Source organism: Physeter macrocephalus, chromosome 15 (genome assembly GCF_002837175.3).
Source record: "Physeter macrocephalus isolate SW-GA chromosome 15, ASM283717v5, whole genome shotgun sequence".
NCBI lineage: Eukaryota > Metazoa > Chordata > Mammalia > Artiodactyla > Physeteridae > Physeter > Physeter macrocephalus.
The window spans coordinates 18,707,500-18,731,342 of record NC_041228.1 but is presented as its reverse complement, the minus strand read 5'-3'; the positions used below and the strand labels follow the sequence as shown (position 1 = coordinate 18,731,342).

At 33.1% G+C, this 23,843-nt stretch overlaps 1 protein-coding gene across 10 annotated transcripts in view; it reads right to left on the bottom strand.

The window, feature by feature from the left end:
* TAF2 (TATA-box binding protein associated factor 2) overlaps positions 1-23,843 on the bottom strand; it is an 80,990-nt gene that overhangs the window by 13,089 nt on the left and 44,058 nt on the right. For 6 of the 10 annotated variants that reach the window (XM_007127705.4, XM_007127708.4, XM_007127706.4 and 3 more), the window contains 7 exons: positions 21,935-22,128; positions 20,961-21,100; positions 18,539-18,608; positions 12,351-12,460; positions 3,190-3,419; positions 1,712-1,867; positions 1,115-1,220 (listed from right to left, as the gene is read on the bottom strand). In XM_007127705.4, coding sequence (XP_007127767.1) covers positions 1,115-1,220; positions 1,712-1,867; positions 3,190-3,419; positions 12,351-12,460; positions 18,539-18,608; positions 20,961-21,100; positions 21,935-22,128 — 1,006 coding nt within the window. Of the gene's footprint in view, positions 1-1,114; positions 1,221-1,711; positions 1,868-3,189; positions 3,420-12,350; positions 12,461-18,538; positions 18,609-20,960; positions 21,101-21,934; positions 22,129-23,843 lie in introns of those variants that run through there. The other 4 variants (XM_007127709.4, XM_007127710.4, XM_007127711.4 and 1 more) reach the window with 2 other exon arrangements.

Here is a 23,843-nt window from a genome sequence, read left to right as displayed (position 1 = left end):
TTTTCATATAATTCAAAAACTAAGGGCAAGTAAACATATAGATCATATATATATATGTGGTATACTGTAAAGAAAAGCAACAGGATGATTAAGAAAAAGAAAAAAAAAATTCAAGACAGTATTTATTTACTTGTAATGCAAAGACAGGTGAAGAGAATCAGGGAAGAAGCATAAAGGGAATGGCCACGGCATGGAGTATAATATACATGTTAAGGTGGGTGGCAGGTTCACCGATATTTGTTTTATTACTGTATTTCACAACTTACATGCAAGCTACATCTAAGCTCTATTCCTGAAAATTTAAAAATGCTGATGACATGAACTAGGTATAATCTCTTCAAAGGGCATTATGGCAATAATATCAAAAGCTATGAAAATCTTCTGAAGATAAGTATCTTATAATAAAGCTAAAAAAGTCACCAAAAATATATTTTGGGGAATTTATCCTAAGAGCATAATCTGACAAAAACAAAAGCTTTTGTATGAAGATATTCAGAGAGAATTATTTGCAAAAAATTAAAATCAGAAACAAATGCCTGCCCACAGGGAAATAATAAGGTAAATTCAAGTGTATCAACTCAATATTGCCTCAGGTAACATTTTCAAAAGAAAAGATGATGATGTTTGAGAGATGCATGCAAAAATCTATGATATGATATAATATTATGTGGAACAGGCAGTCAAGAAGAGAAAGTAGTTGTGTTACAGGCTGCATTTACTGTAGTCAAGAAGTTTTGTATATAATTATGGTTACATTATTTATAAAAAAACAAATCTAGTATTTTATTTTGAGGTTAAGCCTACTACAAAACACAAAACAAAAAAAAGAAATGAAAGCTATTGGAAGGAATCTGATGAATGGATGTTTGAAAAAACAAATCTAGAAGTAAGCCAAATATTTAAAAAGGACCATAATAAAGTAAAAATCAAATGAAATACTTAAAAAAACTTTATTCCTTTGCTGACATGTGTTATAATCTGATACAATCTAGTATTTTATACTGGCTACTTCTAAACTTTATAGTTGTTCTCTTCAAAATAAAGCAACACACCTTAAAAGAGTGATATCGTGTGAACTTTCTCCATCAACCCGAGTGAATGCAATATATCTTACCTGGAGTTGACGGCCTTTCAAGCATGTTCAAATGATGGGAAATGAATGCCTGGCTATCATGAACAGTATCCATATCAATCTCCTCCTCATCTTGAGAGCTTGAAAACTAAAACACACACATACAAAACAAAGGAGCGAAAGAGCCATTATATCACTTTATGTTTGGATTTTTGCTCTTAAGAAAGGTAGCAGAAAGGCCACAGGATATACCCCCAAAAAATCTTAAAAGGAAAAGTAGTCTTTTTCTCAAAAAGTATTAAGAGAAAGAAAAGATTATTTGGCTCAGCCTCCAAAAGAAGCTGATTGGAAATTACAGGAAATATAATAGCAACTAAAATCTGTTCCTATGTTGTGGGAAGAAATAGTGAGCTGTGGTAGATTGTGCACACACAGTTCCTCCTCCAAAGAGAGAAGAAGTATGTGATAACAGAAGTTTAACAATCGGTTGGAATGTTTTAGATGGACATTTGAGTTCTTTTATGGTTCAGTCTGTCCCAACTGTTCCTGCTAAGGAAAAACCACTGCAAGTATTCAAAAAGATTTACAAGAAGGTGAATATCCTACACTGTTAATACAGGTTTAACCTGTATTTCTTACTCTGATTTTGAGTTTGACTTTACTGCTATCCTCATTCTTCTCCAGTATTTGACCAGGTTCTAGTGGGGACCCCAGTGGTGTATCAGCCTTCCTCTTCACTCCCTGCTGATGAGCTGATATATTACATGATGCTTCCTTGGCAAGGTGATCATCTTCCTGTGGCAATATTCAAGATCAAAATTAGATTTCTGAAGACAAGTAGCTCATGTTATAGCTGAAAACTAATACCTATAGCAACCATGCAGATTAGAGCATGCCCAGTGCCTAGAAGTTATCGGCAATGGGCTTAAAATAAATCTCACCTTTTCCTATCTGCTGGTCTTTTTGGGGGGGAGAAGGGAGATAGTAAAGTGAACTTTTAAAGCTTTCCCCAAAGCATATATCTTTTGGTGTCATTTTCTTCTCTTATCCTAAAGACTCCAAATATGAAAGTGGATAACTTAATATACATGGGCAAGAATTATAAACATATTCATTTCCACTGGTTTCTAAATATTCAGATATAAAAGAGCTCTTTAATGAGACTCTTTTTTTTTCTTCTATTAAAAGATGTGTCTTACTTCTTCATAACCCAAACTCTAGGATACATTTTAAATTTATAACAAATAAGTATGGTTATATTTCAGAAAATCTAGGTGGATAAGTACTTTTAAATGACTATTACTAACTAGCATAAAGAGAAATTTGAGTTTTAAACTGTCAAAACACCAGTAGGGAATTGCCAGCCAAGTAATCTGGTCTAAATATTGGTGAAAAATGAAGCTTGAAGTACTGGGGACATTTTGTCATCAATAAGAAAATCATTTCTGGAAAACTTTCTTTAAACTACAGTAAAATAATTGATATGACCCTAAAGGTCTTTCTACAAAAAGTTTGGTAATTTCATAATGCATAGCTGGAAATAAAAGCTTTTCTAAAAGCACACATACACATATATGTAAATTAAAAAATATAATGCATACTCTCCTCCCCAAATCAGATTATGCTTTTACCTAACCATTCATTGTTATTTATTTGATTCAATAAGCATTTTCCTGGCACCGTTCATATGTTTAGAATTATGCTATTATGCAAAGTAGCAAAATAAAAAAAAGAAAAGTCAAGGCCCTGTGTTCAAACAGCTTGCCATTACAATATATGGACAAGATAGGTTAATATGTAATAGGTTAAATATTCATTTCAATATTCTACTACTCAAAGTAGAAATTCTATGCTCAAGTACAAAAAAATCATTGTCATCACAAAAAAAGGAGTAAATGGACTAGCAGCACATCATTTGTTATGTGCAGCTATGTATCAATAGTTGTCAGTAGCACTTTACAAATTGTAAAGTGCTGAACTAATGTCAGCTAGCAGTTTTCTAAATGGCACAAGAAGCTGTTAGTGGCTTTAAAATTCACCAGTTCAGAAGAAACAATTCTCTTCTTCAGAGCTCTGTATAATAAAACTACACCTTCTATAACACATGTGATTCTTACAGGGTTCTGAAATCCAACTAGCTGTGTGTGACTACTTGGATTAACCGCAGCTTCTTGGTTGCCTGCTATGGCCTCTGGAATTATGGTTGGATTCAAGACAGCTTTTTTCTCTTTCAGATTAAGGACCAAGCCAAGTTCTGGCAAGGGTAAGCAGGAAGGTCTACTGAGGCCAAAGAGTGTGAAGTACAAGTCCACAGCACCACACCGTAACCGCCAGTCATGTGAAGTACCTAGGAAGTAAATAACAGTAATAATAAAAAGTCAACATACACATTTATCCATACATTTTTTAAATGCTCCAGAACCTGTACAGAGGGAAGAGATGAGAGGGTTATGATACCTAAAGAAGCCACCTATTGACCTAGGCCCCGATGGCAAACCCTCCACTCCAAAGACACTTCTTGTAACATGGGAACCTACAACTGTTACAGAAACAATAAATGTTCAAATGAAATCATGAATCTTACAACTGGAAAATTTTATTCTTTCATTCTTCCTACAAAATAAAAATTAGACACCTAGTATAAATCTAATATTCCCAAAACAGTGTTTTTTCTGGCTCTAAATCCTCCTTTTAGTTCCTCCTCCTTGGTAACTGCTCCACATTCATTCATTCTGTTTATCTTGTCTGATTTTCTTCTTTAATAGCTTGTTAGGAAGATGGCACACCAAGAGCCTTCATGAACCCTCCCACTGGAAACAAATTCTCCTAACCGTCAAATTTATTACTTTCAGGTTTTAAATACAGTAAGAAACCCTAAAACTATTTGAAATAACACAATTCTAAACTTTGACTTATTTTAGAGAAGGAAACTATTTTGCTAAACACCTTCATATTTGTGTTGTTCTAGTAGGTATTTATTTAAAAAAAAAACAAAAATAAGCAAACCCCAGAGATGGCAACAGGTCATAAAACATGTATTGACCAGAAGAAAACTGCATCAGAAGAAATTCAGTTTAAAGTAGAGACACTTTCCAATTTCTCTGATGAGTCTCAGTGTCTTCATCTCCAAAATAAGGGTTTTGGTCTCAGATTATACCTTACCCTATAGCAATAAAAGACCAGAGCACAGTGACATCAGAACTCTTCCTCACTTGCCTTCTTTTCCCCAGTGGAACACTCCAGGTAGATACTGCCACCAAACAGAACTGTCAAGGTGAAATTATCATCTAGGTTTAGATAATTTCTATGGTTTCTAGGCAGAATCTAAAATGACCTAGAGAATTTAAAACATGTGAGAATACGAAATATTCTTCTGGTTAAGAAAAATAAACCATATAAATACTTAATTTTGGCCAAGAAATGTGGTTTCAAACGGGTATCATAATGTTTTAAAAAGGAGAAACAAAAAGGAAAGAAGTTGCTACAGCAAACTTTAGACAGCGTAAATATTAAGCTTTGTGGTTTTCAACAACAAATATTAGAATAAGTAAATACATTGTAACAAGTATGATTTTGATAAGATTTACTCTGACAGATAGGTAACTATTATATTAACTATGTGCAAAGAACATCCACATGGATTTAGAATTTTAATTTACAGAGTTCTTACTATATACTACACACTTGCTAGGCAATATGCATGCCATTAAACAGCTATCAATCCTATTTGAGACATCTTCAGTTTTGCTACTGTGTGATAAGGTAACAGATACATAACACTGCTGGAAGCAAGAGAAAGAGGCAGGAGCTCGAGAAGTATGAGTTTTTATATCATAAAAACTACAGAGAAACCAGAAATCGGAAGAACAGTACAGAGTGAAAATAAGGATTTTATACTGGAAATCCATTTCCTTCTCTGGAATATCCATATTTGGACACTTTAATGGACTGACATTGCCTAGTTTTTTGTAGGCACTCATTATTCTTCTCCTCAAAGAATTTTACATATGTAAATGTTCCACAAAGGACAGGTATCAGATTCCTGGGCCTTTTATTACAAAGGCTGGAGGGGCTCAACCCTCTCGGGAAAGGGAGGGAATCCGGCCAGAGCAGCTAGCCCTGTATCTATCTATTCATGGGTATAGCAAGAAAAGAAGTGAATCTCAGGCACTTTATCAGTAAAGAAACTAGAATGGCTTAGGGTGCATTTACACTGGAATAAAACTTAACCTCGAAGCGCAGTATTGCCCAATTATGTCCACTGCAAATAATGATCCTGGAATCTTTATATAATGTAGATGACATTGAAACAAGTCAGGCAACTGAGTATGAATTCCTAAAAATTTCTTAAAAAATTATTTTAATTTTAAAAAGCAAGTAGATAATGTATATTTTGATGAGCTAGGGTGTTGTTTTTTGAAAGTCAGCTAAGGATGGTTAGGCAGCACAGTGAATGAAGGCTGCTAAAAGCACTGAACCTCTAGAATATGGTTTTTGTTACTTTTTATTTCTATGTGGGCTTTTTGGTTTTGGATTTGTAAAGGTTTTGGTAGACCTTCAATTTGTATGGAGGAATGAGCATTATTCTTCTGTTCCTGGGGGAAGTCCTTGATTAAATGTTTTTTTCCCACAAAAAACTGACTTATAAATATTACAATTTAAGGCTGATAAGAGGGAGCTAAAAAAATAAGCAGTGCTTCTGTTAAAATTATAAGACAGAAAAAAATTGAGAACATCATGTTTCAAAATCATGGAATAAAATCTTAAAATGGCTGTCACTTTACAGTGGAATATAGTCGGAAAAAACACTTCTGCTTACTTACTAGTTAGCTCTGTGATTTTGGGCAATTCAGCTGCCCAGGCCATAAAATGAGAGCAATTAACTTAATCTTTAAGGTCCTCTCAGGTCTAAAATTCCATGATTCCAAATCAACCAATTCTATGAGAAATAAGCCCTGAAAGAGCTCCTGATTTCTACCCTCAGTGATAGCATTTTGAAGACCCTTCTTTAATCTTCTAGCTACCCCTCCCAACACAATCACTTATATGGCAAGGAATGCCCATATATACGAAAAAACAAGTCATTATTCTTTCCTCTCACGTAAAAATGCTGTCCATTCTGGTATCATTAGCAGTTACACTTTGGGACAAGCCCTGCTTACCTGAATCAGAAGAACAATGCTCAGTGTTGATGTTCTCTATTCAAATCAGAAAGTATCTAAAGACAAATCCCCCAAATAACAAATCTGATCTTAAAAAAGATCATCACTTAATTTTCTGAAGTAATTGACATTAAAGCTGATCAAGCCAAAAAGCTGCTAAGAAGAAAGCTCTCTTTAAAAGCCACCATTTTCAGGACATTTTTCTTTTTTCAGCTGCGCCCTGTGGCTAGCGGGATCTTAGTTCCCCGACCAGGGATCAAACCCGTGCCCCCTGCAGTGGAAGTGCAGAGTCCTAAGCATTGGACTGCCAGGGAAGTCCCCAGGACATTTTTCAATAAACCCAGCGCTCCTTATTGATGACAGAAGCTTAAAAATTTGTACAGCTAGGCCACACAAGTATGACTGCCATATGGTAGTTCTGTCCTGATCTTTCTATCTTACACTAAAGTAAAAAAAAAACCAGCAAATTTCATATATATTCATGTGTGCATTTACAAATATAATTTCTGACAAAAAAATGAATTATGTCTAATAAAAATGCTTTCATTTTCTTCCACCATTTCTATTTCTAAGAGGAAGGGTTTGGGGGAGAGAGAAACAGAGGGGCGGAACTTTGAAATCTGATGTTAATAACAAAATTGTTTATTTTCTTATTCAGAAACCTGGCAAATCCTACCGAACTGAATTTTAAGTAGTCCTTCATTCTACCCCCAGAGCGCAGCTGTAAACTTTCAAACATTAAAAGTTATGATGTAAATAAATAGCCTTCAATGTTCTGAATAATTACATAAATGTTTTTATGTTATTCTTACAGTGAAGTGCCAAACAATGAAGAGCAGCTTGGGAGTAATGGCTAAAATTTCCTTCATGATGATATAACATCTCTTCAATGAATGCTTATTATCTTAAGGGGGAAAAAAAGCACTGTTAAGCAGGCAAGGCCAGAGAAGGTAGTTACATTTTAAAATATAATATTTTAGACATTGTGGGCCTTTTGGTCTCTGTTCAATTACTCAACTCTGATGCTGTAGTGTAAAAGTTGCCATAGACAATACGTAAGCAAGTGAGCAGGACTGTGTTCCAATAAAATTTTATTCGTGGATGCTGACATTTTAATTTCATAAAACTTTCAGGTGTCATGAGATACTATTAACATTTTTTTCCAATCATTTAAAAATGCAAAAGCCATTCTTAACTTATGGGCTGTACAAAAACAGACGGTGGGTCAGATCTGGCCTTAGAGCCACTGTTAGTTGACCTCTTTTCTAGATGACCTATATACTTTGAAATCTGCAGAAATGAATTAGTACAAGTACATAAAAATTTACAACTGAAATTTACTGATGAACATGCTAATGAATAACATATTGATGGGACATCATCATGCAGCATTAATTTACTGCACACAGTTCCAAATACTTATGTGGCTGTCAGTTTACATGTAACTCTGTCAATATCAGTGCCAGTGAAGAATTTATTCTCAAACTGAAAATTTATTAAACATGATTTAAGGTCTACAGTATTACAAAAAATGTAGTCTAGTCCAGCGGCCATTTCTATAGAATGAGACACAGTTACAAATAAATACTGGAATTGCTGTAATAAATTTATTTGCCATGGAAGAATGATGTGTAATTATTTTAAACAAATTACTATATTATAATTAGTTAACATTTTTTATTCCTGTGATTACAATTTTGAATTTTGTATTTTATGTTCAGTAGTTTGATTTGTGAATTTTATAAAGAATGACTTTACACCTGTTGCAGTTGTTATAACTGGGAAATAAACACTGTATGACTTAAAAAAAAAAAGAACCAATAACAATTTCTAATTCTTAGGTTTTTATTTTTTAAATCAATTTTTAAAATTACTGTCATGTTGAGTTATAAGCCAGTATTTTACCTAAAAGATACAAAAGGTAGGCTCTCATATATTCTGAATTTTGAAACATTTTTCTCTGGGAAAGGAAAACGATTTCTTTCACTGTGCAAAAAAATACATACAGCTAACAAGTCAGACAGGCCATAATTCCACCTGCTCCTCACTGCCTACAGGATAAAACACGAATTCCTGAGGCCCTTTGCTTTTGGATCCTAATCTGTCTTTCCAGGTAACACTCACTATTTTCCAAATACCCTTTCAGAACTCAAAGGTTTTATATACACTTAATTCTCTTACCTAAAATGTCTTTCTCCTATGACAAACTCTTTTCCATTCCTCGAGAGCTGGCTCAAATATCACCACTCCATGAATAGTCCAGCATTCCAGGCAGGGCTCACGGTTCTGTTCTTCAGGTTACCAGGGTATTTTGCTCTTCTCTTTATTTTAGCAACTACCTGTTTGTATTATAGTTTATCTGTTCCTATGTCTCTCTTTCCATTATACTACGTTAATGGAAAAGGCATCTTTGTATGCAAAAACATAGCACAATGGCAAACAGGAGGTGCTCAAGAAATAACTGGTGAATAAATTAATGCTTTGAAACCCTTAAAAAGAATTGCCCCTGGACAATGTAATATTTTTAACTAAAAATAAAACTATTTAAGAGTCTTAAGCAACGAGGGATGAAGACTATATAATGTGAAAAATGTTTCTCTTTAAAAATGTTTTACTTTCTGTGGAGGATTATTACTTTAAAAGCTGTATGGGAACTATAAGGACATTTTTGGGGACAACTGAGGAAACCTGAATATGGGATATATATTGGGGTGGAGTGTGATAACGGTATTGTGTATATGTAGGAGAATGTCCTTATTCTTAGGAATATACGTTTAGTATTTTGGGAAAAGTATCACGAGGCAACTTATTTTCAAATGATTCAGAAAAAGAGGGTTTGTAACATACACACAGAGTGAAAAGAGAGAAAGTACATATGGTAAAATGTTAACAACTAGTTAACAGAGCTGAAAATATTCAATATATGGTTATTCATTATACCATTTTTTAAATTTTTCAAAGCTTTGAAAATTTTAGAAACAAAATGGTGGGGAGAAAATGTTATATGGGAAAATTAAACCAGTGAATGAGTTAAGGTATCTGAGTATGCATGTGTACATACATCTATAGTTGTGTGTGTGTGTGTGTGTGTGTGTGTGTATTTTCACAGCAAAAACTGTTAGGAAGATACCTGAGTAGCGCCCAAAACTCAAGGATAAGTGGAGCTACCACACAGCAGGCAGAGTGCAGAGACCAGGCAGTCCTGGCATCTTGAGAGTAGAAGTCTGAGAACCCTCCTTCTGGCACAGAGCCATTAAAATCCCCCCGGTATATTTCTAAAAAGAGTATTACTAATAGTCATTGAATGATATATCAATTTTTTAAAAAGCACAAATATGATTTCTTAGTTCATCTTACTTTCAAACTAATTTCAATTTTCTAAATCCTGTTTCTATGTAACCTACTGCAATTAATCTCTTATTGAAAAGTTTCTGAAACCAGCTAAGCAAAGAAACTTTGATTCCTCAAGAGCACCTGATGACCATCTCATAAGATGATCCTTCCTTAACTGCCATGATACGTCTCCATATATTTTAAATGAGTTCAAAAATTTTATAACTAAGCAAAGTCAACACCTCTCAAATCCACCTTGGAACAGGACAAAAATAAATGAATGAATATAATTAAATCCCTATCGCCCACAATTTATTTGTTCTCCATATGTAAATCAAGATAATGCTTATCTCGAGTGACGTGATAACCCAGGAACCCCAATAAGGAGTAAGGGGCAGGCAGAGTTCAGCAGGATTTAGGGACTTAGATGGTGCTCTAGCTCCTTTTGTTACAAGTGAGTTCTCATTAACATTTCTTAAAACAGTAACTGTTAAGAAGATAATATAGCAATGTGAAAAATTCTCATGATAAAATGCAATTTAAAAACTTCACTACAACTATGTCCATACACATATACACAAAAAGAAATTTTTTTCCCTAAAGGCCAAATACACTCAAATCTTAACAGTGGAGATATAATGAAATTATACAGTATTTTCCTTTTTTGTTATTTTGTGCAGACAAACTCTGCAACATGATATTACTTATTACTGGAAAAAAAAACTTTAAAGGAATTTCTTAGATCAGATTCATTTATGTATCCCAGAGGCCCAGGCTTGGAAGGGAAATGAGCAACCTTCTAATCAATCTTCCCTAATGCCCAATGTTCTCCAAAAACATTAAAAAGAAAAACAAAACCAAAAAACCCTCCCAATTATTTGTGCCACTCCCACTGTTCATATTGTTCCCAGTTATTTATCTGAAGAACCAAGCAAAAAATTGTTTATTACTATGGCCTCACTGATCTGTTCTGTTTAGATTATTGGCACAGAGAATTCCAAACTGAAGCAGCAACTGTACTTTATACTGAACACTATCAAAAATAAATACAAACATCAATCAGACCTTGAGTTTGTATAACCACAATCTTCCAATGGGCTTCAAATGTTTTACAGAGATTGTCTCATTAATCTTAAACACACATTTATTTTGTCCATGAAATCTTCCCTAGAAGGTGATATGAGAATTCTTTGTACTTCATTATGCTTTCCTCAAAGTTGTAATCCATCACAACCATGGAATCATGCATTCTTATTAAGAATATATTCAACACAGTACAGTTTGTGCCACATATTAACTGCTGAATGATCCTTTACAAGTTTGTGAACTTGTGTGCTCATCCCCTGGATCTAAATGACAGTAATCACAACATTCTTTAAGGTAACCACAAGTAGCAACATATAAAACATTATGTAAACGGTAGCACTTATTCTTCTAGGTATTAGAGAAAATATGAGAATAATAATTTGGCAATATCGACATAAACTGGATTATGTGTTGTTTTCTGAATATTTTGAGGACAAGGGCCATTCTATTTTCAATTTTGTTAAATTTCAATGAAATATCTACTATGGTGCCTTTACTTGGGGGTATTGGACTATGATTATGAAACTGAGGGACAGAAGTTATACAACCACAACATCTCAGTGATAGTAAATTAAATAATTTTTGAAAAAGAATCAGAACTTGGTATTTAGTTGTGATTCAGTGAAGCAGTCACTAATAAGATAGGCAGGCCAAGTTATTTTCCAATATTCCAGAAAGAAGGTAAAGTGACATATTTACTAGAATGAATACCCACTGCTCCCTCACCATCTATCTGTAACAACTTATCTTTAAGCAAAACACTTTTCAGCCTAGCTTTTGATTGAATTTTAAATCAAAACAAGTATTACAATTTCAACATATCAGAGACATAAGGCAAATTTTCTTTACATACATACTACAGTTAGAAGTCAATAGGAAAAGACCAATAATTCAATTAAATAAAAATGGCAAAGAATATGAATGACTTACATGAAAGGATCTACAAATAGCTGACATATATGAGAAGTATAATGGTATCATTACTATATTAGTATAACATTTCTGAGCACATAATATGAACTAGTTACTGTGCTTTACAAATATGAACTCATTTAATTTTCAGTTTGCAGAAGTAGGTATCATCATCACCTGCATTTTAAAAATGAAAAACGATAGGCTTAGACAAGTCACATTGAGAGTAAGTCATCCAGCTGAGACTTAACCCTCAGGAAGCTAGTTCCAGAGCTCATGCTTGGGAGCACTAACCGCCTCTTGACTTCACTCAAATAATGGAAATTAAAACTGTGATGAGATACCATGATCTCGAAGGTGCAGAACAATAACAATATGTACTGCTCTGAAAAGGATACACAAGAAATTGGTTACCTCTGGGAAAGACCACTAGGAGGCTAGGGAAAAGAGGTGAGAAGCCATTTTTTCAACCCTCTGTAACCTTCTGAAATAAAAATAACAATAATACTTGCAAATTCATGTCTACAGCTCTTTAAACATTTGAGACACTTTCCCATAAATTAATATTTTTGTTTCCTCAACCACCCTGTGGGGCAAAATGAGTGTCTATGTCCTTAGCAAATGTAATCACAGCCACCACTGTGAAGGTAAGTATTCTCCTTTAAAAAAAAAAAAAAAAAAAAAAAAGACAAAAATTAACCACAGTTCTTTAAGTATGGATAACCTGTTATAAAATGAAAATACCCCAATAATAAAAAAATTTTTTAAAGCCATTCCTGTCTTACCAGAATTCATAAGTTTCCAAAGTTGATCTACCAAAGCTTCATTGCATAAGGGAGACTCCATGTTCTTAGTAAATGGTGGGTTCTTAGTTAACATGTTTAGAATCTTATGTCTGAAAGATAAAGAAAAATTAAATTTTTGCTAACCATTAAATAAAAACTTTTGAAAATTATCTGCAGTTCCTCCTTCCTATTTTATCATCTCTCTTCTGAGATCTAGCTTTGTGTTTAAGTTTAGCTCCATTTCAAAAGACATTATGTTGTATTCTAAACATTTACTATTTTTTTACTAAAAAATTCTGGTGGATTTGTTCTAAAAAAGTGCCTTAGGGTACAATGAGGTCTTCTAAAACCTGACTCTATATATTCCTAACCAACATTTCCTATCCCACTTCTAAAATGAACATTTTACTCTTCTTAGAAAAGTTTACAAAAAAGACTGGTTAGTAAATATAAAAATCTTAAAATGAGGCAAAAAAAAATCACATGTAGGCCAAGAAGTCTACATTTGAGACAATAAAATAAACTTTATTATTATAGTAACTTTGCAAAGCATGAAAATGTGCAGCACTATTTTAAATATGGAGATTGCAAAAAGGTTTCCTCAAAATAAGCTGAAGTTTAAAAGAGTCAATTAAGAAAAGTATCCTCACAGAGGGTAGGAGTTAAATTCCGCTATTGGAAGTTTTTATCTTACATGAAAGGCTACCCAAACACATTATGGAGTCTTCTGAAAAATAGGATAATGTGACCAAAACAAAATTTGAAAAACAAATGCCCAATGCTACGAGCGGGATAAACAAAGAATAGAGAAAGAAAAGGAGAAGCAAGGAAGCCACGGCAGTGGTCTAGTAGTCTAGCATTCAGGATAAAAGTCAGGTCTAGGACAAGGTCTGAGAAATTCAAGATCTCAGAACAATGGAAGGCTTGGGTATAACTAAGGAAGAAAGAAACTTAGGTCACTATATTTGTTGCGGTTAGCAAGACCTTAAAAAAGGTGAACCTGGGAAATTTTTACGTTTAGTGGCAAGAGATCAAATTGGATTTGTACTTGAAAAAATGGGAGGAAAGTAGAACTGCAAGGTTGTAGTTTAAGTCACTTAACCCCTTTTGGCTTCAATATCATGTCTGTAAAACTGAAAGATGTGACTTTTACTGTTAACATACTTTTGTGATTTGAAATTTTAAGACTGAAGACTATTGAAAGGCTACGAGAACCAAACGTGAAATGTGGTTATAGATGCAGTTTATACATAGGTATTACGAAAGGGGACACATACCTTATGGATATTTCATATCCATATTTTCATATCTTTATGAGTAAAGATATTTTCATACCTTTATGAGCAATTTGTTTGTAAGAATAGATCGGTATTACAGGTAAATAACACCGTTTAAAACGTGGATGGAATTTTCTTTAGAAGATGTTAATGTTAATACTTTTAATTTGCATGAAGAAGAAAAGTTAAGTTTCTATCCGGCTGCTTCCCCAACTACCCCAAATACCAAAGTGGTAGGACCCAACAAATAAAACTTTATGGTATTTACTCAGGTCATTACAAACTCTTTACAGCCATGCCAATGAATTGTAAATGGTACTCTGGGGATAGCTCTGAAATTATAATTAAAAGAGCAATAATGATTATTATGTGTACTACTTTTAGTAAATTAAGCATTTTTTCAAAAGTTTTGTTTTTCTTTAAAGTTTAGATGATAGAAGAAAGGCTTTCAAAAGGAAGTATTTATAACTGACTAAACACTCAACGCAATACTCAGAGGAGATAAAGTTTAAGGGCAGAAAATGAGAATCTTATGCTTAATTTTTTAGAGATTAAACAAAATTCACAATAAACATACACTTCAGATATACGAAACAGACCTGAAGCAAATCCTGAGAAAATCATGGGTTTATGCCATGTTCCTGGCAGCAAAAACATCGCATGATTTCCCTAAACAATGGACAGATTTCTTGGTGGACTAGTCCAATCCCACTGTCAATCACTATAAGAAATGCAGTCAAATTGAAACCAGAAAAATGTTCAAAATCTCTCTGGAGAAAAGGCATTGAGTGTAAGTGTGTCCCTTGAGGAACTGATACATTGTGATCATATATGCATGCTTGATTCCAACATGAGAAGATAATTCCATGTCATCTTTAAAATAATCCTACCCAAATCTAAAGTAAATATATTTAATAAGTTCTTCTTATTAATGTAAAAAGTAATATACGTGCATAGAAATGACCAGAAAGGAATAATTCAAAATGTTAAGAATTATTGCTTCTGGTTGAAATAATTATATGCTATTTTTAAGTTGTCTTCTTAATGTGAGTTTATATTTTTCCAAATCTGAATGAGCATTTTAAGTTATTTCCATTGAAGGGAAACTGTAATTTTCAAAAATGTAAATTTCACTTGTTTTAAAAACAATGCACCAACCAAAGCACACTTACTTAAATTCTTAAGATATCCTAATAAAGAACTGATTTACAGTCTGAAAATCTTTTTTTTAAAAATTAATTTATTTTATTTATTTATTTTTGGCTGCACTGGGTCTTTGTTGCTGCGCATGGGCTTTCTCTATTTGCGGTGAGCAGGGGCTACTCTTCGTTGCGGTGCACGGGCTTCTCATTGCGGTGGCTCCTCTTGTTGTGGAGCATGGGCTCTAGAGCTCAGGCTCAGTTGTTGTGGCGCACGGGCTTAGTTGCTCCGCGGCATGTGGGATCTTCCCGGACCAGGGCTCGAACTTGTGTCCCCCGCATTGGCAGGCGGATTCTTAACCACTGTGCTACCAGGGAAGCCCTGAAAATCTTCTATTGAGGAAAGCCAATAACCCTATTATTACCTTTAAAACATCAAACCCAAATAAAACACCAAGAACTTTCCCAAACATTTAAAAATAAACAGCTTAAAGTTTTTTTCTACATACAGTTGTCACTACAGAGATAAAATCACTTTTCTTTAACATATGAATTAAGTTAAACATATATATGATTAGAGGGGGAAAAAATTATATCCAACCACTTGTTTAACATGTATTTAATTACCTATATGCAAAGCATCATGCTATGTGCCAGACATACAGTGGCAAAAGGAGACGAGGTCCCTGTCTTTTTAAAACTTACACTCTCATGGGGGGACAGCAGTAACAAAAAAAAAAATCAAACTATAATAATACACATACATAGGAAGTATGTATGTACTTGAGTAAAGGAACAACTGTAGGATTTTATGGGCAATTATGACTTGAGGGACCTGACCTAGTGCAGGTAGTCAAGAAAGTATCCTTGTAGAAACGGTGTTCAAATTTAGCTTTAAAGCGTGTTCAAATTTAGCTTTAAAGCATAAAGGAGTAATTACAAGTAACTAATTTCTTTCCTCTAAATTTTAAGGTTTCAGCCCCCAAATTCTTCAGAGCTTTATCTAACTCTAAAAAAATCAGCAATTGTGATATACATAATAATAAAGACAGAAATTTTTAAAATCAATATTAAAAAAATATTTAATTCTTATTAATGGCCATCTTACTATTAAGAGTTTAAAAATCAACCAAAAGCCATAAAAATAAAAAGCTTTTTTGGCAGCAGGAGAGACGAATGTCACTGATTTTAAGACAGACAGAAACAGAAATGTTTACCTACCTTTAAGATTAAGAATTCTATCCAATTAACACAGCAGAATATAGCAGTTCTATATGATGGCTACTGAACGAGTTTAAGAAAAGTAACAGAACAGACTGGTGGTTGCCAGAAGTTCCAGTTATAAAATAAATAAGTCATGGGGAGGTAATATACAGCATGGTGACTAGGGTTAGTAATACTGTGTTGCATATTTGAAAGTTGCTAAGAGAACAGATCTTAGAAGTTCTTATCAAAAGAAAATAATCTGTAACTATGTATGGTAATGGATGTTAACCAGACTTATAGTGGTGATCATTTTCTAAAACATAGAAATATGGAATCAATATGCTACACACCTGAAACTAATATGTCAATTACACCTCTATAAATAGATAGGAAGGGAGAAGGGAGGAAGGAAAAGAAAAGGTAATGATGGAGACAAAGAGAAAAGGACAGAGTTCCTATTCAAAGCATAAAAAATAGAGAAAAAAAACCCCACAAAAATAGACAGATATCCCAAGACACCAAATCATACACACATACAATAACTGCTAATATGGTAACACTCCTATCCTGTGACGATTCACTGCCATTAAAGACTTTTTTTAAGACGTGTTGAACTTCTTTAAACTATAACTATGGCTAGATGATATTAAGTAAAGCCTAAGAGGTTCCCTATTCGTGATATAAATGAATCACATCATTTATGAAGTAAACACATCAAATATAATCATGAAATATACTTTATGCAGATCTTCAGTTTAGAATGTAAATAACAGTGCTCTTAAAATTTGAATGACATTAATAGCGCCACATTTCAAAAGCAATCATTTAGACTGTACAGTATATAATTTAGAAATATAACTTCAAGTAATATATAATATTATAATCTGCTGAAAATGATCTTCAAAACACAATTTTAAGATCTCAGAAATATGTGCCTTGGGGCTTCCCTGGTGGCGCAGTAGTTAAGAATCTGTCTGCCATTGCTGGGGGCGCGGGTTTGAGCCCTGGTCCAGGAAGATCCCACATGCCGCAGAGCAACTAACCCTGTGCGCCACAACTATTGAGCCTGTGCTCTAGAGCCCGCGAGTCACAACTACTGAGCCCACGTACCACAACTACTGAAGCCCGCGCACCTGGAGCCTGTGTTCCACAGCAAGAAGCCTGTGCACTACAAGGAAGAGTAGCCCCTGCTCGCCTCAACTAGAGAAAGCCCATGCACAGCAACGAAGACCCAATGCAGCCAAAAATAAAAATAAGTTAAAAATAAATAAATTAATTAATTTTTTAAAAAAAGAAATATGTGCCTTGATGTTAGTTCTTGATGTGAATTGAAAACATAAATGAATACACGATAAGCTTTATTTATACTGTATTTATACTTTCTGTCCCTACTTGTCATCAGCAGCATCTTATTATAAACTTTCAAATGCATGAGCTCTGTTAGATAAAGAGATGAGGCTGGTTTCCTGCCTATTCTCTTTTATATGAATATTTACTTCAGAATGGGTGATTATGAGATTTTTGTCCATGTCAACCTTACCCCTTGTACACATCAATAACAAGGACAAATTATTTAAAATACAATTCAGATCACAAATCAAGAACTATGAAATACAAACAGAAGAACTTTGCACAAAGAATATTTATTTAATAAGCATCATTTAAAACACTGAAATATAGATTTCAGTTAGCTGAAATCTCTTACATGGATTCTTCATGCTCAGATGCATTTCAGTGAAGTTAAAAGGCAGAGTTTATTTGTATGCCTTTTTAGATGAAAAATATCTGCCAACTGATGTGTAAAGTTGAAGAAGACAATGTCCCTAGGTCTGTGTTCTTATTTCTAGTTGGAATAGCTAAAATCTAAATTATCTTCCAGCTTTCAAATTTCATTTTATGAAACTGAATTATTACAACATATGAACACACAAATTTGAGTCTACTAGGTGTAAAGAAAGGACGGCAGAAATGGTAAAAACTTTAATCCTGCTCGAATACACTATAAATATCCTCCTTTGCAAAAGAAAGCAGCAGAAATGAAGGAAATGAAGAAGAAAATACAAAAATGAAATCAGTTACCATGTCAGGACCAGGATTTTCTTTTATTATCCCTTATTTTCTAAATTTTAAACAATGTCATATTACATTTTAAAATCCTAAGTCCATTTATTAAAAATTAAGATTCTATATAAGATAGAAAGGAACAAATGGGATACATCAAAACACTGCTCTTATTTACTCTGAAAATAGATTAAATCAATCGATACAGAGGTTTTAGGATAAGGGCTTCCCCCATGTGCACTAAAAACGGTTACACAAGCTTTTCTTTAAGTTACAATAGAAATCACATGTAAAATTCAGGGAATTACCCTTAGTAACAATATATTTTTTAAAATGTCTTTCCAAAGGCAAATAAAATAAAAAAGGACATGAGTAAATGGATAACATATTCCTATATTTTCAAAAATTATATACATGTTCCATATACATGGAACAAGTATAATGCTCTGAAATTATTTACTTTAGGACTTACAAAAACAAAATATTACAGCATAAAAAAACTAACCTTACATAGGGTACAGGGTCATTCTGAATCATATTAAGTAGCCATTGCAATTCTTCATAACTCCTGTCCACTGAAAATAAGAATAAAGAAATACTTTTGTTGTTAATTATAACAAATTTAAACAAGTGACAAATAGGGAGTTTACACTTAATATTTAGGATTCTGCCTTAGCCATATTTCCAATCAGAGTTGAAGGATGTAGGTGATTTCTTACATTTTTTAATGCAACAGGCCACTTGGCAAATTTTACAAATACTGTGCTATATATGTAGCCAAAACATAAAACAGGACCAAGAGTATATTTTCCACTAAGGTGCAAATCAACAGCAAACACAACATAAAACAAATTGTAATTTATTAAGAGCCCTAAATTAGAGATGATTAACTCTAAATGGAAATGTGTTTAAATTGTTTTTCTAGATGCTTAAATCAAATTATAGAGAGGTTCGACACTCAATGGTATCTCAACTATATCACACAGTATGGTACACTGTTTCTGCCCAAGTGGTTTCTTTCATTTAAGACAAAAGAGCAGCCTTAACTTTTCACTATAACATAAGAAACAACGGCAAAACTAGTACTATAAATATAATTAACTTTAACAAAATAACTCATTAGCTATTTCCATTTACCTTTTCAAAAAGTATTGCTTTTATGATTTGAAAAGCTTTATTTTTAGAATTTTATTTCTAATATTTTCCATTTTTTCATTTTCTAATGAATTGGATTTATGGTTCACACTTAAACATCTCTCAATTAAATTACACTTATTAATTTAGCATTCTTCTTGGAAATCATAATATTAGCATTCTATTTGATTTCAGGTAGTACTAATTCATGAATTCTTCATATTACGTGATTTATGTGAGTGAACATCATTCATATACCTTGGCTGGGAATAATAGCATATTTGGTAGACCTCAAGATGTCCATATTTCACAAATTGGTAAAAGTCAAAATAAAACTGAAAACTGACATAGGATTACATTTTTTTTCTTGCCAAGAAATACGTGAAAAAACATCCTTATTTTTACCAGCATTTTTTAAAACAAAGAATACTCTAACCCTCAACAAAAATGATAGCCCTTTCTGAACTTGGGCCAACACATATAACACACACACTATATTGTTCTTACTCTTTTATAATGTCTTTCTAGAAGCAGTATTTCTATTGAAATTTACAAAAAATTATAAGGATTTGAGTATATTTTCCTCTACTTAACATACGAAACTTAACCAATATCTACTAAAGAATTTCCCTCACCCATTCCTCTCTTTCTACATTCAGATGAGAATGTTATCATAACTTCTTTATTATTCCCATATTTTAGTATAATCTGGAATTTTAGATTAATTTACATATTTCTTATATTGACGTTATTTTTTAAGAATTTTTTTGAAATTTGCATTAAATTTTACAACCATGTTAACAAATATTTAAGCTTAGCTCTTTATTTTATAGGCATAGTTGCTTGTCACTGGGCCTTTCATATCACACTTTCATCAATCTTGAGTTATTATTTTGATTCATTTCCAGGTCAGCTGAAAATTATCTTTCAGAATTTTGTTTTTAAAAATGTTACATAGGAAATGTACTTCTAAGTCTTCAAGGCTATAGGAACAACAACTTGGCAAAGTAGAGAATCTTAGGTCATAATTTTCCCTAAGCATTATGTTAGCCTGTGTTCACTATCTTTTGAACTCTTCTTATTCTGAAGAAGTTACAGGCCACAGTATTCTTTCACCTTGTACAATAACTGGGTTCTGATAGTCCTAGGAACTTATACATTTTTTTCCTTAACCTTAAAATTTTAAATTTCATCAGACTCTAGCTTAGGTCAGTCTCATTTACACTCTTTCAAAGTATTCTATTATTTCTGGGATTATTGCTTTTCTTCCACCTGCTCTATTCTTCATGACAATTTTTTAAAACATTTTCATCTCCTTAACTTTCTCCTCTGTATTTCTGAAAATGTTCTGAATATGTAGTGTTCTCTTATTCATTTTTTTCCAACTTCACAAAGCCTTGCCTAATCTGCCTCCTGAAGTTCCTACTTGTATCTCTTGCTCTACTTTCACAGATAAGAGTTTTGACAGGTATAAAATGTTTTCTTGAAACCTTATGTAATTAGAAATTTCTCCCAAACCTTCTATTTCTTAAAATAACATGTAATTAAAGCTATAAAATGATACACTAACTTTTCAGAAAGACCAAAGATATGTATCTATAACTCTATTCTTTTCCCTCATTTACTAATTTTTATATGAATTCTACATTTACCAAAATCTCTGTGACTCAAGAATTTAAAATCAAAATATCTGTATTGTACATAATATGAAAACCCTAATAACTAAATAGTAAATGGTAAACAATTCTTTCTATTGATAAAATGATTATGGGCATATATTTCTAAAGCATTACCTTTAGTATAGTCAACAACTGCTTCCAGAGCTGCTATCCTGATGTCCACAAAGTGGCCATATTCTGCGTAAGATTTAAAGAGAGCTGGATCACTTGGCACATGGCCATTCTTCTGAAGCACTCGTATGGCTCTTAAACAACTAGGAAAATAGTATTTATAGTTAAATACTCTTGTTAAAATATTCTAAATTAAACTTGTTTCCAAGGCATCAGAAATTAATCCGTAACAGTAAGCTGAAAAATGTAATTTGAATCCACTTTTTAATTTTTTAACATTCAACTTTTGCAATGACCATAAAAAAACCCTACTAAAAGAAAAAAAATTTCAGAACTTTGGATATTCAGTTTCAGGTATTATACTTATAACTGGAACACACTTCAGAAAAATGTATTTAGCATAAAACATAACTTAAATAAAGTATTCTCTCCAAAAGTTTTAGTAATACATATATAGTTTATTCACTAGTATGTATGGAAAGTTGAAACTGTTCATAATGTTGAATGGGTAATCACCTTTTTTTTAGCAAACCCCTAATGAAATAGACAGAACTTGTTGACAGTCATACATACAAAGAAGTTGACAGAAGCAAAAAATCTTAAAAGAAGCCTAACAATACAGGGATAAACTATAATAGAGTTTAAATTATATCCAATGGGATAAAAGATTATGCAGACATCAAATACAATGCTTATGAAGAATTTCTGGTGACATGAGAAAGTGTTTATGATATAAGCAGAATATAAAAACTATATATACAACACGGCAAATAATTAAAAATTTATATAGTTACCAGAGGAAAAAATTTAGAAGGCCATTCTCCAAAATAGCAATAATTTATCCATGGGTGGTAGAATCATATAGGATTTTATTTTCTTTTACTTTACTATATTTCCCAATTCTCTATGCAAATAAATTTCTCTTATAATTATGAAAGCAAATAACTTTAAGAAACAAATATGAAGAATCATCATACCTGACAGTGATGGTGTGTCTATAACTTGGAAGAAGTTTTTCCATATTCAAAAACCTAGTGATTTCTTCAAGAATGAGTCGCACATCCGGATTTAAATTATCCAAAGTTCGAACTTCGTTATTCACACTGACTGCAGGCGTAACAGAGTTGGCAAGGGCATCAATCATTTCTGCACGATAATAGTTATCTGAAAACTAAGCCAAAAAATAATTACGAGAAGACAACAGAATTTACATTTCTATTCAAAAGTTAATAAAATAAAATATGATAACTTAAAAACATAATTTATCTGAAAACATAAGCAAGTTTTCAGGTTAGTATTCAATTCCGTCCTTTGTATAGAGTCACACAACGTTAAAAAGAGTGAAAGAGGTTTACTAATTAGAAATACATTAGTTTACTTGACAAATGTTTACTACATGTAAGATACTCTCATAGTAATCTAGCCAGATTCCTCTAAAAGGAAGACCACAGTCCACAAATCCTGCTGGTAATACAGAGCTTCAAATCAGCTATTTCAGTGCTCTATTCTCATCTAAAACATCCAACCAAGGGTCACCAGATAGTTGAAGAAAGCATTAACATAAAGAGAGACCAGAACAAAGTGGGAAAAGCGACTTGGAGGAAATAAGAGTAAACAAGGAAAAGAAAACCAGTAGAGGGAAAAAAATTCAAAAGCGACCATTAATATTGTCTGAGAAGTAACCAATGATATGCCTTCCAACAGGATAATACATTTTTAACAGAAAGAAATATGCAGAGAATCAGAATAAAAATTAAATTGGAATATAAAATTGAAAAAAACTCCTAAAATTTTGAGCAAAAAAGAAAAAAGAGATTAAAAAATAGGAAAGAAAGCACAAGGAAGTTGGAAGGCTGGTGTAGAACACATGACATACAAATAATAGGAGTTCTAGCAAGAGAAGCAGAGAAAAGGGAGGAAACCATCCAAAAAAACAAATAAAAATTCCTAAATCCATATCCCAGTCAATTCCCAGAGAAGCAATTTATTGAAAGCAATGTGAGTGTGGTTTGATTTAAACTCAGCAACTCAGATGCTCTAGCCTAGAAATCTGAACATGGAGCAAGCAAATTAATTACTTCTATCAGCAGTGTTGGGATTATGCTGTGGCAAAACAAACTGCTAGGAGACAAAGGAAGAAGACCTGGCCCCTTCGGACTTCCACCATGGAGCCAGAACCTCCGACTGACACACATAATGGCACAGTCCCTAAACATTCCTATGTTCGAATACCAGGTAGGAAAAAAAACAAGGCACATAAAAACAAACAAAACCAAAGAAAAAATACTCCACAAGTATTCACCATGGACGAGTTTTGTTTTCAAACTGTTCTAATGATTAAAAAAATTAATCTCTATAACTTCAGTCAACCTTTTCTCTACGGTTTCTAAGTTTTGTTTCACACTCAGAAAGGCCTTTTGCATTCAGAGATCACTTAAATGTTTATAGGTTTTCTCCAAGCATTTTTATAGTTTCATTGTTACTTCTGAAAACTACTTTGCTAACAAAGCAAAAGACCATTTACTTAACCATTGTTTCTGAACTAAGTATTTAGAGCACAGAATAAACTCAGAAATTAAAAATGAGACGGGGATGTGGATGAAGGACAAAAACCAAAATATTTAGCATTTACCCCTCAGACCATATCCAATTCTCAGAGACACTATACTACTAATCAAACAGGCTAGATTATCTGATCACCCCAAAGTCAAGTGAAGAATAATTTGTGAAACACAACTGGGGGGTGTGGGGGCATTTAGGACATATAGCAAAACTTCCTACAAAAAAAAAACAACTGAAGGCATCAACGTCAACGTACTGCAGCAAAGGCGGACTGAAATTTTTAACAATGATCGTTTGGTATCAGGAATAGTTCAACCCATGTTC